Below are 14,553 nucleotides of genomic sequence, written 5' to 3'. Positions count from 1 at the left end.
CCTTGTACAAACCACTTAACATATTATCTGCAACAGTTATAGCATATATTATCTGCCATAGCTCTGCAAAAATTCTGAGAGGTAAGTGTTTTTTTTGTCATTATCATTTTACAGTTAAGGAAATTGAGGCTTAGAGAATCTAAGTGATATGCCAGGGTCATATAGTAATGAAATATGTGGTGTGGGATTCAAGTCTACATTTTCCTAATGTCTTTGGGTACAGCTAGGTGAATTGGACCTAGCAGTGTATTGAACCTAGAATAAGGAAGACCAGAGTTACAACTGGCCTCAGATACTTGCTTACCTTCAGACTCTAATCTGAAGGAAGTAGCTTTATAGCTGTTTGCCTCAGTTTCCTCATCTGTAAAATGGGGACAATAATAGCATCTACCTCAGGATTGTTGTGAGGAACAAATGATCTAATAATATTAAAGTATTTATGGGACACTATATAAATTTTAGTTGTTGTCCTTATCATCCTTATTAATCCAAGCTCTCAACCTACTATACCATACTTGTCAAATAGTTCAGAAGCCTGTAAAGATGTACATTTTTTGTGGCATTTTTTTGTGTGGCATTCAAAAAAATGTTTTAAAAAACCCCAATCACCTGTAGGAGGGTTGAGTGCCAGAACACTGAGGTAGACAAAGCTTCAAAGTAGAGTTGTCATCTTTACCCTAGCAGTGTTTTAGTAAGTTGGCTTGTAGACTTCTATCCATTCACTGGAAGAAATGAAAGAAGGATCCTTGATGAGTTGTGATTAGAAACTCAGTTTTGATGGCTTCAACAATTGCCATTTCAACATCAGTCATTGCTGAACAAGGGCAAGGTGGAGGGGGCACAGAAAAATTCATGCAACAGAAATATGAATTTCATTTCCCACAACTTTAAAATGATGTACAGTTGAACATCAATGCAGTTTGAATATTACTAAAAGATTATTAGAGATGAATATGTTGAAAAAAAGGGGGTGGAGGGAGACAAACATTTATCAAGCATCACAATGTACTTTACCAATTTTACAAATTTTATCTCAATTGATGCTCACAACAAGTCTGTGAAATAGCTGCTATTATTATCCCTTTTTGCTGATGAGGAAATTGAGGCAGGTCAAGATAAACTTAAGTGACTCACCTAAGATCATACAGCTAGTTTCTGAACATGGATTTGAACTCAGGTCTTCTTGACTCCAGGCACAGTATTCTCTCTGCTACACCACCTAGTTACTGCTAGTGATTTTACAGGCTACTATCCTGTAAAATTCTGACAATAGCATAATTTAATTTTGATGATTCAGTTTTGGTTCATGGCTAATAAAAATGGTGGGCTTTTTTGGGTTGGGGAAGTTTGCAAGGTAATGGGGTTAAATGACTTGACCAAGGTCATACAACTAGGTAATTATTAAATATCTGATACCAGATTTGAACTCAGGTCCTCCTGACTCTAGGACCATTGCTCTATTCACTGCACAACCACCTAGTTGTCCCATAGTATTTTCTTTCAGCTGCACCATTCTTAACACTGTCATGACAAAGACTATATTTGCAAAATCTCTAAGGAGGTTAACTATTAATCAAAACAAAATATTCAAAACTATTGGCAATGAAGAAATCACTATCTCCTAATATTAATGATAATACCAGTTATTGCTATTTTAGAGATCCAATAATCTTATGCCCCTAGAAATAATCATAGACTACTAGAACATTTTGATTCATGATTTACTGCTTTTTACTTTTGTTTAATTTTTAAAAGACAAAAATATCTTTCATCATTTGTGGCCTCATTTGGAGTTTTCTTAGCAAGATACTGGAGTGGTTTGCCATTTCCCTTTCCAGTTCTTTTTGTAGAAGAGGAAATGGAGGCAAACAGAGTAAAGTGACTTGCTAAAATCATACAATTAAGTCACATAGCTAGTAAGCATGTGAGATTGGAACTCATGATGAGTTTTCCAGATTCTAAGCCCAGTGCTCTATCCACTCTGCCAAATAACTGCCTGAGATTATACATGAGCCTGATATTATTATTGCTTATGTAGAATATTTAAAATTCTTTGTTTTATAAACATACAGGACTGTTCTCCGATTCCAGGGAATCACAAAGCAAATATTCGGAAGAATGCTGTATTGAATGATGCAGGAAATTATACCTGTATATTTTTTCTTTATAAAAATAAAAGATCATTTAATGTCACTAAAACGTTCAATGTAAAAATAAAAGGTAAGAATAATTCTGAAAAAATATAAAATCCTGAAGAGCTTTTCAACAACAAGCTTGTTTTATATTTGATGGTTTTAAATACTCTGAACATACACACATAGGTAGTCAGACCCCAGAGGCTTTGAGCACAGGGAATCCATACCAGAAACAAACCCTATTTTCAGCTCTTAATTCTAGGAAGAAATGAGTAAATCTTCAGGAGTAAATAAACATTTTTATGAGTTAATGTTGACTGTGTGATGAAAATGTTTTCATTCATTATCCTTTTATGAATTTGAAAAAGAGCCTTAGATACAATTTACACTTAAACACTTTATGAGCTAATGAAATCTTTCAGTATTATTCTTATTTATATTAGAATTCATTTAACTATTTCCTAATTAATGAATAATCTATTTTATTTCTAGTTTTTGTTGACAGCAAAAGATACCTTTCTTTCTGTCTTTGAATTTTTGAAATATATGCCTGACAGTAGCATCTCTGGGTTGAAAAGTGTATAAAATTTAGTCTCTTTTTTTCTACTTATGGTAATTCCAAATTGTTTTCCAGAATGGTTGAAATTACTTACAATTCCATCAATTATTGATATGCCTGTCATTCATCAACCTCTATCACATTGACTAAACACTGTCATCTCTGACAATTTGTAAGGTGTGAGATGAAACCTCAGAATTATTTATATCTGATTACAAGTGATTAGGGAAATTCTTTTGTATGTTTCAATTCTATTGATGATTGCTATATCTAGTGCCCAGTTAGCCATTGGGTAATGACTCTTGATCTCATATATTTATGTCCACATAGTATTTTAAATGATATACACATAATATGTGTGTGTATGTATATGCCTACTGTACATGTGAGTTCCCTCTTTTTATTTCATGTACTTATTTATTTCATACACTTATCAAGGATACTTGATACTTTTGCCTTTTCAATAGTTTCCCCTTTTTTTCTTCACTATAATGATTTTGTCTTTGCAAAAGATTTTTGATTTTATATAATTGAAATAGTTTATCCTCTGTGACCACTCCTATCCATGAATTGGAAAGAATTTTTCTAAGCAAAGTTTTGATTAGTTCTTCTGTCTATTCCAAATTTTAAAAAAGTTTCATATTTTGGTGAACTATCCTTTTGGAATTATCTGTGATATATGGAATAAGATCCTAAATTAAACTTTTTATTTTTTTCTTTGGCAAAATTACTTTCTAGCTTTCCCATTTCCCCCATATTTTTGTAGTTTTTTCTTGTTCAGTAGGGAATCCTTTCTAAAACAGTTTATGTTTTTGCATTTTTTTAGTACCAGGCTATTGAGTTTGTTTCTGATTCTTGTTCATCTAGTCTTTACCACTGATCTAACTTTCTATTTTTTAACTTGTACTAAATGAATTTGATGATTACTGTTTTATGATACAGTTTGAAATCCACTTCATAGATACTCATATATTATTTCCTTTGAGATTCTGTACATTTTCTTCATTCGAATAAAATTTTGTTACTTTAGTTTTGTAAAGTGACGCTTTGGTGGATTGATTAATATATAAATTAATTTAGTTAGTATCATAAATTTTATTATATGTATAGGACCCAGTGATGTGCAACAAATAATCTGCCAGTCTGTTTTTTTTAAAAGACATTTCTTTAAAGAGTTTTAAGTTTTTCTTGGTAATTTAAGTTGCATATAACTTATGCATTGTCTACTCATTTTGGGAAAGAATGAAATAGTTGCTAAATATAAATTGGTAAACATATGAATTTCTGGTGTATTCAATATGTTTTTATATATGCCTTAGAAAAGCTCTGTACAGGAATAATATATTTCTTCTCTTTTTCTCTTCTCTCTTAAAAAAACAGATAACACAGATACAATGCCAACCCTATATGGAAACAGCATTAATTATGTCGAAGCTGAATTAGGTATATTTATAATTTCCATATTTCCTATGTTAATATGAAAGTGGTAAGTTTATATGAAGGTGGAGAATAGAATAAAAATTTTTTAAGTTATTCTTGTTCAGTTGTTTCAGTCATACCTAACATTTTGTGACCTTATTTGGGGTTTTCTTGTCAAAGAAACTGAAGTGGTTTGCCATTTCCTTCTCCAGCTCATTTTACAGATGAGGAAATTGGGGCAAATAATTTAAAATAGTAATAAACCAACTTTTGGCTAAATGGATTAGAATAGATTAACTACAGGCCAACAAAGGGGTCAAATTCTAGATTAATAACCTATTAGTCATTGTTCTGAGAATGCTTTCCTCTTGGGGGGGGGAGTTAAAATTTCTTATCTTCTTAGAAATTGAGAGTTGGAAGGATCTCAGCTATTATCCAGTCTAACCTATATCTAAAAGGAATCCCCTATCACTAATGTATATGAAAGTGACCATTCAGTGGCTTCCAATGATAGGGAAATCACCATCTCTCAAATCTTTCTCTTAGTTTTGAACAACTGTAATTATTGAGGAGTTTTTCCCTAATATCAAACCTAAATTTGTCTTTCCACAATTTCTACCCATTGTAGTTTTCATCTCTGGAGTGAAACATAACAAGGTCCCAATTCTGCAGGTCATTTCTGTGGATATTTTGAAGACAAACTGACCCTTCACAATCTTGGTTACCCTTCTCTGTAGATGCTGAAGCCCATCAATGACCTTTAACTGTGGGGTTTGGAATTGAACATAATATTCCAATGTTTTTGAAGACTACTTTGTGGTGCCATTACAATCAGACCATTTTTTTATAAAGTTAGGAAAAACCACTATAAAAATTAATCCATTTTTCTTGCTACTTGAATATGGAAAGTTAGTTGATTTCTGGATTCTGAATCAAAGGAAAGCACATTCATAGTATGAGGGGAGTGGTGAGAATGTTGGACTTGGTGCTAGAAATATTTGGCTTTGAATCTTCTGACTCTACTTATTGAACTATGAGCAAGCCACTTGTCTATTTCTAGTTACCTCATTTGTAAAATGATGTTAATAACTTTATAGAGTGGTAGTGAGGCTAAGATATTAGAAAATACTTTTTGAATATTAAAGTGTTAAATAAACACTCACAGTATTACATAAATGCTCTGTGATCTGAGCAAAGTTTTTATTCTCAGGGTCTCAGTTTCCCAATCTAATACGTTAGATTATCTGAAAGGTCCGTTCCACCTCCAAAATTTGGGGGTCCGTGATTCTTTGAACTGATTTTACTCTCTCTGAACAACTATCTCAATCAATGTAGTTTGACACGGGACAGCTGTAATTTATAGTTTTAAGAGAATTGCGGAGACAGATTAAGTTATTTGATGGTCAGATTACCCAGCAGCCACTTTATATTAGAGTTGATACTTGAATCCAGGAACTTTAGACTCTGAGGCCTATTCTTCCTCCTCCACTATTCTTTATTTAATGTGTTATATTGATTGACCTCTGAGATCCCTTCTCATTCTGATATTCTATGTTTCTATATACTAGCCTTTTACATCCTATCCTGGGAACCTAAACCACCCTTGATGGTACTGTCGGATACTGTTTTTCTACCTTTTAAACTATCGATTACAAATAACCAACTGATTTGTTTATTTCCTGTATTTAGATTTTTGTAAATCAGATTTCTCAAAACAATATTCTCTTGAATATTTATACCCTTTAAGAGTCTAGTTCTGTATTATATAAAAAAATACTCCATATATCTTGGTAATGCTGGACCATTTGACTAGTATAAATCTGTTAATGTTGTTTGGGAGAAATCTAAAGCTTTGGAGTTTTGCTAACAAGAAATCTTTTTTATTTAAGGTTGTATATTTTTATATCCTAGGGAAAGAAAAAACACTCAACTGTACTGCTTTATTGAGGGATCCTACTGCTATAATTTACTGGAATGATGAGCATGATAATGATACTAATATCCATAAAGAGAAGTTTAACAGAAGGTGGTATATAAGTGTACCTTATAATATGTTAAATTAATTTTTATGTGACATTATGATTTGTAACATGCCATTTTACCCATCAAATCAGATTAAGTTCTTGACTAGGCTTAATGATTGTGCAGAAAATTACTACAGCCTTTTAAATCAGAAAAAGCAGGTAGAATATTGAGCACAAAAACTTGACCATACATAGAGTTGTGTTCCTTGTGGAAAAAATGGAAAAGGTAAATAGGGTTTCCCAGCTACCCGCTCATTCAGGATAATAATTTTGATCTTAAGCACCAGTTTTCTTTTATGGAGAATAGGGATAATAATATTTATACTATTCTTTCCTCCCAGGGTAAGTTTTGAGAATAGTGTTTTACATAAAAACTATTATATAATGGTAATTTATTATTATTATTATTATTATTATTATTATTATTATTATTATAGAGTAGTTGTTGGAAATTTAAGGGTCTTTGGACATTTTGGGAAAGTGAGCAAAAAGATAAGCAACTCTCTAAAGTATTTGGCTTATTAAGTTCTTGACTTTTCCTACTAGAATTGTAAGAGTTATAGCATGCCGGTTTCATGATTATCCATTTATAAGTGAGGAACCTGAGACCAAGGAAGCTTAAATAAATTGTTCAAAGTTCCCTAATTATATTATGTTATGGCTAGAGTGCTGAACTGGAAGTCTGGAAGACCTGAATTCAGATGCTCCTTCAGATGCTTATTAGCTGGGTGACATTGGGCAGGTCACTTAATCTCTATTTGCTTTAGTTTCCTCATCTGTAAAAAGTTTTATCTAGTGAAGTCAATTCTTACAATTGTAAATCTTTGATTTCTATTTAGCAGATTTCAGTTAATAGAATCATAGATCTTGAGATGGAAGAGTCCTCAGAGGACACTCCCTCATCTTAGAGATAAAGAAACCTAGACACAGAATTTGGACTTTTCAAACATCTATTGTGGAAACATTTTACTTAACATCATGTGATTTAAACCTAAAACCTCAGAGAATTTAAAACCTGCTTTAATTTCATCTAGGTGCCTACAAATTTTCCCACTAACACTAATATTCCTAGTTTATGGGAAATCTGACTGCTTTCTTTCACTAAAAGTTTTATGTGAATTTGCTAATTGATATTTTTATTTCACTGCTGGTGACAGCACATTATTCAAACAGCAGATTCATTTACTGTATTTCATATTTCCAAAGCCTGTATTTGCTAACTCCCCAGTTGCAAAGAAAATGATGTATCAACAACCACTCTCCCTCAAATCATATCTTTTAAAATGGAATGAGATTACAATCCATTTCCTAAAAACTATTCTGTACAATTAGATGTCAACTGTTTCCTGAATCTACTTAGCAATACATATATATATATATAGTGTGTATATATATGTGTGTATATATATGTATATATATATATATATATATATATATATATAGCTGCAGTGATAAAAAATACATTCCTAAAATACTTTAAATTCAAGATTTAGGGGCAGCTAGATGGCGCAGTGGATAAAGCACCAGCCTTGGAGTCAGGAGTACCTGGGTTCAAATCCGTCTCAGACACTTAATAGTTACCTAGCTGTGTGGCCTTGGGCAAGCCACTTAACCCCATTTGCCTTGCAAAAAAACCTAAAAAAAATTCAAGATTTAAATACATTGGTTTTTTGAACCTTTAATTCACCATCCTATTTCAAAGTTTAATCTATATTTTTGATAAAGGAATATTGAAAATGATTCCAGTTGCTAAGCCAATATGTGAGAATGGCAATAAAATGGGTTTTTCAGTTCACTTTTTCAAATTAAAAAGGAAAAAATAAGATCTATTAAATAGGTCAATCAGCATCTCTACTTAGTTGAAAAATAAGTTGTATAAACGTTCAGCACTTAGAATATTTAGGATTCATTTTATAGATGCTAACTAACAGCAACACTATGAGGTAGGTGCCATTATTATCTTCATTTTACAAAGGAGTAAACTTTGAGGCTAGTGAGGTTAAATGACTTGCCCAGGTTCCACAGTTATTTCAAATCTGAGCTAGAATTGGTTTTCAGGGAATTCCACTCCAAGTTTAGCATTCTCTCCTTATGCCATCTGTCTTCCAGTGCCTTTAAATACCCTGGAAAGAGCCAGGAGCCTCAGTGGAAGGATTGTTTATCAGAGGCCACAGGAGGTACAAGGTGTCATCAGTGACTACTGCTCTTCCTGGGTTCTGGGTCCAGGAAAAAGAGAGTCACAAATTGCTGAAAGCAATTCATAAAAGATATTCATTATTCCAAATCTTTACAAGGTTATTTTAGCATGTAGTTTACAACATCCGGTAGAATCATGGATAGAATATGGTCTGGAGTCAAAAAGACCTAAGTTTAAATCCAGCCTCAGACAGCTTAGTAACTGTATGATTTGGGGCAAGTCATTTAACTTCTTTCTAATTCCTTAACTCCTACATTTTAGGATTGTTGTCAGGTTCAAATGAGATAATATTTGGAAAAAAGAACTTAACCACTACCTGGCTCATAGTAATTACTAGATAAATGTTTATTACTTTTCATATTTGACCCAAATGAAAGTGACTTTTAAATAAGTTCACACAATGGGAGACAAATCCTATTGCAAATAACTCCAAATCTTGTAATTGTTGTTCATTCATTTTTCAACTCTTTGTTAGCCCATTTTCAGTTTTCTTGGCAAAGATGTTGAAAGAACTTGCCATTTCACAGGTGAGGAAACTAAGGTAAACAAAGTTAAGTGACTTGTTCAAAGCACACAACTAGTAACTGGTTTAAGTCATATTTGAACTTGAGCATATTTTGAACTTGAACCTGACACTAGGTCCAGCACAGAATCCACTATGTCTTGTAATTGCCCAAGGACAGGACATTTTCTTTTTAGATAAATTGGCATATTATTGCACCAATGTTGCAGTTATCTGAGGCCTCAGTGTAGGTCCTGGGATAGAGGAGAATCAGAAACTTAAATTCCAGATCTTATGACTCACACTGACTTCAGTGTCCCTGGGTAATGCATCTAATAAATTTAAGACTTTGAGCTTTACAGAAAGTACCTCTTTTTTTCAGTCTTTGTACAGGGAATTTCCTCATTGGAAGTTACTGATAACATCAAATCCCAGGTCTTACAAAAAATTATAAAAGATTATCAGCTAGAGTTCGTTGTTATGCAAGCTTTCATTGTATGTATATATGTTGCCTAAGATTTGGTCTGTTTTCTCTCATTAAACCTTATATTTACTTCTCTGCATTATGAAAAATTCATCAGAAGCATCTCCATATGTGGACATTATCATAGTGGTATAAGATTTTCAGGTGCCCAAGTTATGGATGTACCGTGTGTGTGTGTATGTGTGTGTGTGTGTGTGTGTGTGTATGTGTAAATAAGATGCTCTAGATTTAAGATTTTCTGAAATAATTCCAAATTCAGGAAAAGAAGGTGTATACTTTTTAACAGTTCTTGCAAGTCCATGTTGGTCTGATCTAAGTAGTTTCAAATTCTATTCCTACATGCAGTACACCTTATTTTGGGAGAGTGGGTAACAATGAATGACACACATACATACATACATACATACATACATATGTGTATACATATATATACATTTTCCTTTTACTTTTTTCATCCTATTGCCATTACCTCTCAAGAATTTTAGTTCTGAATCACTCTTTTAATATTGATCCAAGAAATATGTGATATTCCATTATAAAGATTATGATATAAAGATATGAGATATTCCTTCACTATCTCTCCTTTTAAAAGAGTTATTAATGAGGGGAAATTAAACAGGTAAATATAATAATTATGGTTGAAGAATTGCCCATATAACATATTATTTTATGAAGGCTATATTTTGATAATGTTAAGCAAATATTTTAACTAAATTTGAACTTCTCTTATAGTGGTTCAAATGGCGAGTTATATGTTTCCAGTCTATTGAAGATAAACTTTGTCAAAGAAGAGAATTTAAATGTTTGGTATAATTGTACCTTGGCATCTCCTGGAATCTTAGAAACTATAGGATTTTTCCTGAAGAAGAAAGGTTTGTTAGCCTAATTTTACTTTGGAGATTTGATAGCATCTTAGTTCTCAAAGGGTGTATGTAAATCATAGTGTCATCTACCTTATTTTACCAATGGAGAAGCTATGATCAGAAAAGATAGTCATTTTCCACATAATTAATTAATACCAAAGTTAGTACTAGAATCCAGGTCTCATTGCTTTTCATTATAATAAGAAAATAATTCACTATATCAGATGAAGAAATAGAAAGGATTATGTATTTCATTTTACTCTGTTTTCTATATCTGATATAGAAATGAGTGACCAGAGCTAAGAATTAAGAGTTTAGTGTTGTAGGCTTTGGAGGTGACTGAAATCTGTTTGCATGGGAATTGAGGAACCTTTTCTTTTCTCTGTCTTCCTCAGCTCCTCTTTACTTTTAGACTAATAAAGTTAGATTTGGGGCCAAGTGGTGAGGCATGAAAATTAAAAATTAGAGATAATTTCTCTTTTCATTAATACTCAGGTTTAGAATCCTTAGACATATATATTCTTTCCTCCTTCCTCCCATCCTCCTTCCCACTCTCTTTTCCTTCCTTCCTTCCTTCCTTCCTCCCTTCCTTCCTCCCTTCCTTCCTTCCTTCCTTCCTTCCTTCCTTCCTTCCTTCCTTCCTTCCTTCCTTCCTTCTTTCCTTCCTTCCTTCCTTCCAATATCCATGCACTGTTAAGTGCATGAGCAACTATATTTCCACTAACTCAGAAGACTACCATAACCCTCATACCCTGCTTCAATGCTCTATCAATAAATAATAATAATAATAATAATAATAATAATAATAATAATAATAATAATAATAATAGTAAAGAAACCTGCAGTCAGGCCAAAGTGCCAGGGGTTGATCTGACAGAGCAGAAGGGGTCTTGTCAACTTCTCCAGAAGGAAGATGCAAAGGAAATCATGATTAGAGTAAAGGTAAATTTGTTAGAAAGGAGAGGATGGATGGGATTTTGAGAGGACCTAGGAAAGGAGGAGGTAGTGTTTTTCATGGTCCAGAACTCTCGGGGGAATTTAATTGCAAATCCACAATACTTGAAAGTACATCACTCTAAACCAAAGGAATACTAAATGAATTATGGAACTTTTAACCACAATTATTTTTCTTCATGAGATTGCATGTGCATCAAGTAAATCATTCACAAACATTTATATACATATTTGCTTCCCAGCTGGAGACCTTAAAATCCTTTATTATTTTGTGTTCAGTTGCTTTGACTCTGCTTGACTTTGCTTGACTCATAAATGTATAGTGCCCTAGATGAGGTGCTAGGAGAAAAGGGGAGCTAAAAAGTCAGCCCACAGACATGCTGCTACAAGTATTGCTTTTCCTCAATTCTTTTTCTGCCTTTTCTCTTGCTCCCAGTCTCCCACTCTCCACTATCCATGGTGCTTTTGCCACCACTAGTTTTCCTTCTGTTTGGACCCCTTCTGTGCAAGGTCACATACTGTGGAGGAAAAGCAATAGGGGAAACCCCTTCTGCTACAAGGAAAGAACCTAGATGCTGGTGGGGTGGGCAGGTCTTAACTAGATAAGTCCCTTACTTAACAACCACAGTTATTATTTACATATTGTTTTAATAATTAATTGCATTAGAAAATCCGTGGTTTTTAATTTCATCTTTAAAATCTTATTTTAATTGATTTCTTATTTTTATATCACTTTTATCTTTAAAAACCTTTCATTTTTAAAAAATTACTTTTTTTCAATTAGCAAAAAATTATTTTTCTCATACCTCCCCACACTCATTGAGGAATAAAAAAAAAGTAGGGGTAGGGGGAAGGAAAAACTTTAATAACAAATTTACAAAACAAATTTCCACATTGGTCATATACAAAAACTATTTGTTTCAATATGCATCCTGAGACTGTCATCACGTTGTCAGAAGGTGATAATTGTCACTGGTCAATTATATTAAAGTGAACTATTAAGTGAAAGGCTTTACTTAAGAATCATGCTAGAGAACTGGACTTTTCCCCACTTTAAGGGCACTTTGGCACTGGAATAATTGAAAATAGTGACATAGTACAATTTGTCTTTGAGGCAGAACATTCTACTGAGTCAAAGGGGTAAAAACAACAGAACTGAGACAGTTATGATATTCTCTAAATAACAGGATCATACCCTGGTTTCAACATCTTTATCATTCGTCTAATTATCCCTTTGACACTGTGAAAAATTAAAGAATCGTAATTAACATGGGAATATGTAGTTAATAGTAGATGCAAAAGCTAAAAACTTGATTAGTTGTTTAGAAAATTTTAGGCCAAATGGCTCAAATGTCAAACCTGCATCTTACTTCAGTAATTAGCCTATAAGATAATGCTTTAATATTGTGTTATACTGATCATCTGACATGATTGTAGAAATTTGCCATAAAGGACAGGAGCATCAGGGAAGATGTTCCTTTTTTTTGATAATAATTCCAGGCAAAGGTTATGTAGATAATTGAGTGCATTGGACCAGGCTTAAGGACAGCCAGGTAGGACATTGTAAATCCATGTTTGTAAATCTATGATGGGAGTCAATGGCACTAAATGGGCTCTTTAATTAATTTTTTTCCCTAATTTAAAAAATAATATTTTTTCTTTTTGTTTTTTTCCAGAAGGTCCTACTGATGTTTCCAGACACATTTTCATTATTGTCCTTGTATCATCAGCTGCAGTAATCTTTCTAGTGATTATGTGTGTCATTTATAGAGTTGATATAATGTTATGTTACAGGGACCTAATTAGACGAGATGAGACTTTAACAGGTAAAATTTATCGCTTTACTGGACTTTCTTTTCTTGTCTCATATATATACTCCGTTCTTAAATGAGGAGTTAGTATGCATTTAATTGTATTGCATTGGTATGATATAATATTTGTGGTTAGGTTATAATTATAGTGAGCATTTTAGGGATTAAACAATACATACTATTATCTGTGGTGACACTTTGATTTCCTTAGTATTCAGTGAGTTTTTACTGTACATGTTCTTCCAATTGTCTAAATTTTAAATTTAGGAATTCTACTTGGACTGTTTCATATTTTAATGTCTGCCTGTCTTGTCTCCTTCAAAGATGTTAAAAGCTTCTCAAGAATAAGAATTTTTCTTTTGTGTGTGCTATGCAGTGTTATATTTTTAATAAATTTTTGTTGAATTAAGCTGAACTGCTATTGTTTTTGGCACAGCAAGGGGAGCAACATTGGGTAATGGGAGGAACATTGTGTAAACAGATTCACAAAACCAGGGTTATTTCTAGCTCTTTCCCTCCCTAGTGTATTACATTGGGTGAATCATGTACCAATCTGAGCCCAAGTTTACTCATTTGCAATATGAAGGTTGAGCACTAAATGACTTGGGTGGAAAAGAGGCTAGAATGCTGGATCTAGAAGTCCAGAAGACTCAGACACTTAAAATCTTATGTGACCCTGGTCAAGTCACTTAGACTGTCTGCTCCAGTTTCCTCATCTGTAAAACAGGGATAATCTTGGCTCAGGGTTTTTTGTAAGAGCATTTGTAAATTTTGAAGTACTATATTTATGCTGTTTAACTCTTTGTGACCCTTTTGGGGTTTTCCTGGCAAAGACAACTGGAGGGGTTTTCTATTTCCTTCTCTCAGAAGAAATTGAGGCAAAGTTAAGTGACTTGCCCAGTGTCATACAGCTATTTATTCATTCCTGGCTATATTTAAACTCAGTATTCTTGACTTCAGTCCACTGTGTCACTTAACTGCTAGTGTCTGATTCAATGTTCCCAAAATTAGTGTAAGATAAGGTAATTATCATCTATTGGATTTTGGAGATAAAAAATAACACTGTGAGAAACAAAAAACTCATAAGTTTATTTTCTGTGATACATGTTTGCTGTAGCAAACCATGAAGAATCTATTATATTTAAAGTACAGCAATTTAAACAACCTCTTCTGTTTTTCAAACAAATATTTTCTAGCTATGTTTGACCTGACTTAGAGTTATTCTCAACTGTTATATGTTCTTAACTCAATTTTCTCAAACTGAGCAATTCATAGAAATGTATACTTAGGTTTTTATTTTGGTTTTTTGATCAGGTTTTGATTTTGATATTGGATTTGATTTGAAATGTAAGCTTACGTGTTGATTTTAAATGATCAAACTACATTGTGGAATGTTTGCACATTTTAAAATTGTATTACTTTTGTTTTTTAGGGATTTTTTTGCTAGTAGGACCAGTAAAATACATTGGTCCATTTGATTTTTTTATGGTGTAATAAGTTTAAGAATAGTTGGTCCATCAGGAGAGAGGGTTTTACAGATGTAAAACTGATTAAAATAAGAAAAGTAGGATACTAGGGTCAGCTAGGTGGCACAGTGGATAGAGC

General features: G+C 32.9%; 1 protein-coding gene across 2 annotated transcripts in view; it reads left to right on the top strand.

The window, feature by feature from the left end:
• The window catches only part of IL18R1 (interleukin 18 receptor 1), a 67,196-nt gene that overhangs the window by 47,223 nt on the left and 5,420 nt on the right, over positions 1–14,553 (top strand). For both annotated transcript variants that reach the window (XM_074192213.1, XM_074192212.1), the window contains exons 5-9: positions 2,073–2,220; positions 4,075–4,137; positions 6,025–6,139; positions 10,053–10,192; positions 12,814–12,963. In XM_074192213.1, the coding sequence (XP_074048314.1) occupies positions 2,073–2,220; positions 4,075–4,137; positions 6,025–6,139; positions 10,053–10,192; positions 12,814–12,963 (616 nt within the window). The remainder of the gene's footprint in view (positions 1–2,072; positions 2,221–4,074; positions 4,138–6,024; positions 6,140–10,052; positions 10,193–12,813; positions 12,964–14,553) is intronic.

Source organism: Macrotis lagotis, chromosome 6 (assembly GCF_037893015.1).
Source record: "Macrotis lagotis isolate mMagLag1 chromosome 6, bilby.v1.9.chrom.fasta, whole genome shotgun sequence".
Taxonomy (NCBI): Eukaryota; Metazoa; Chordata; class Mammalia; order Peramelemorphia; family Peramelidae; genus Macrotis; species Macrotis lagotis.
This window is presented reverse-complemented; position numbering and strand designations above follow the sequence as displayed.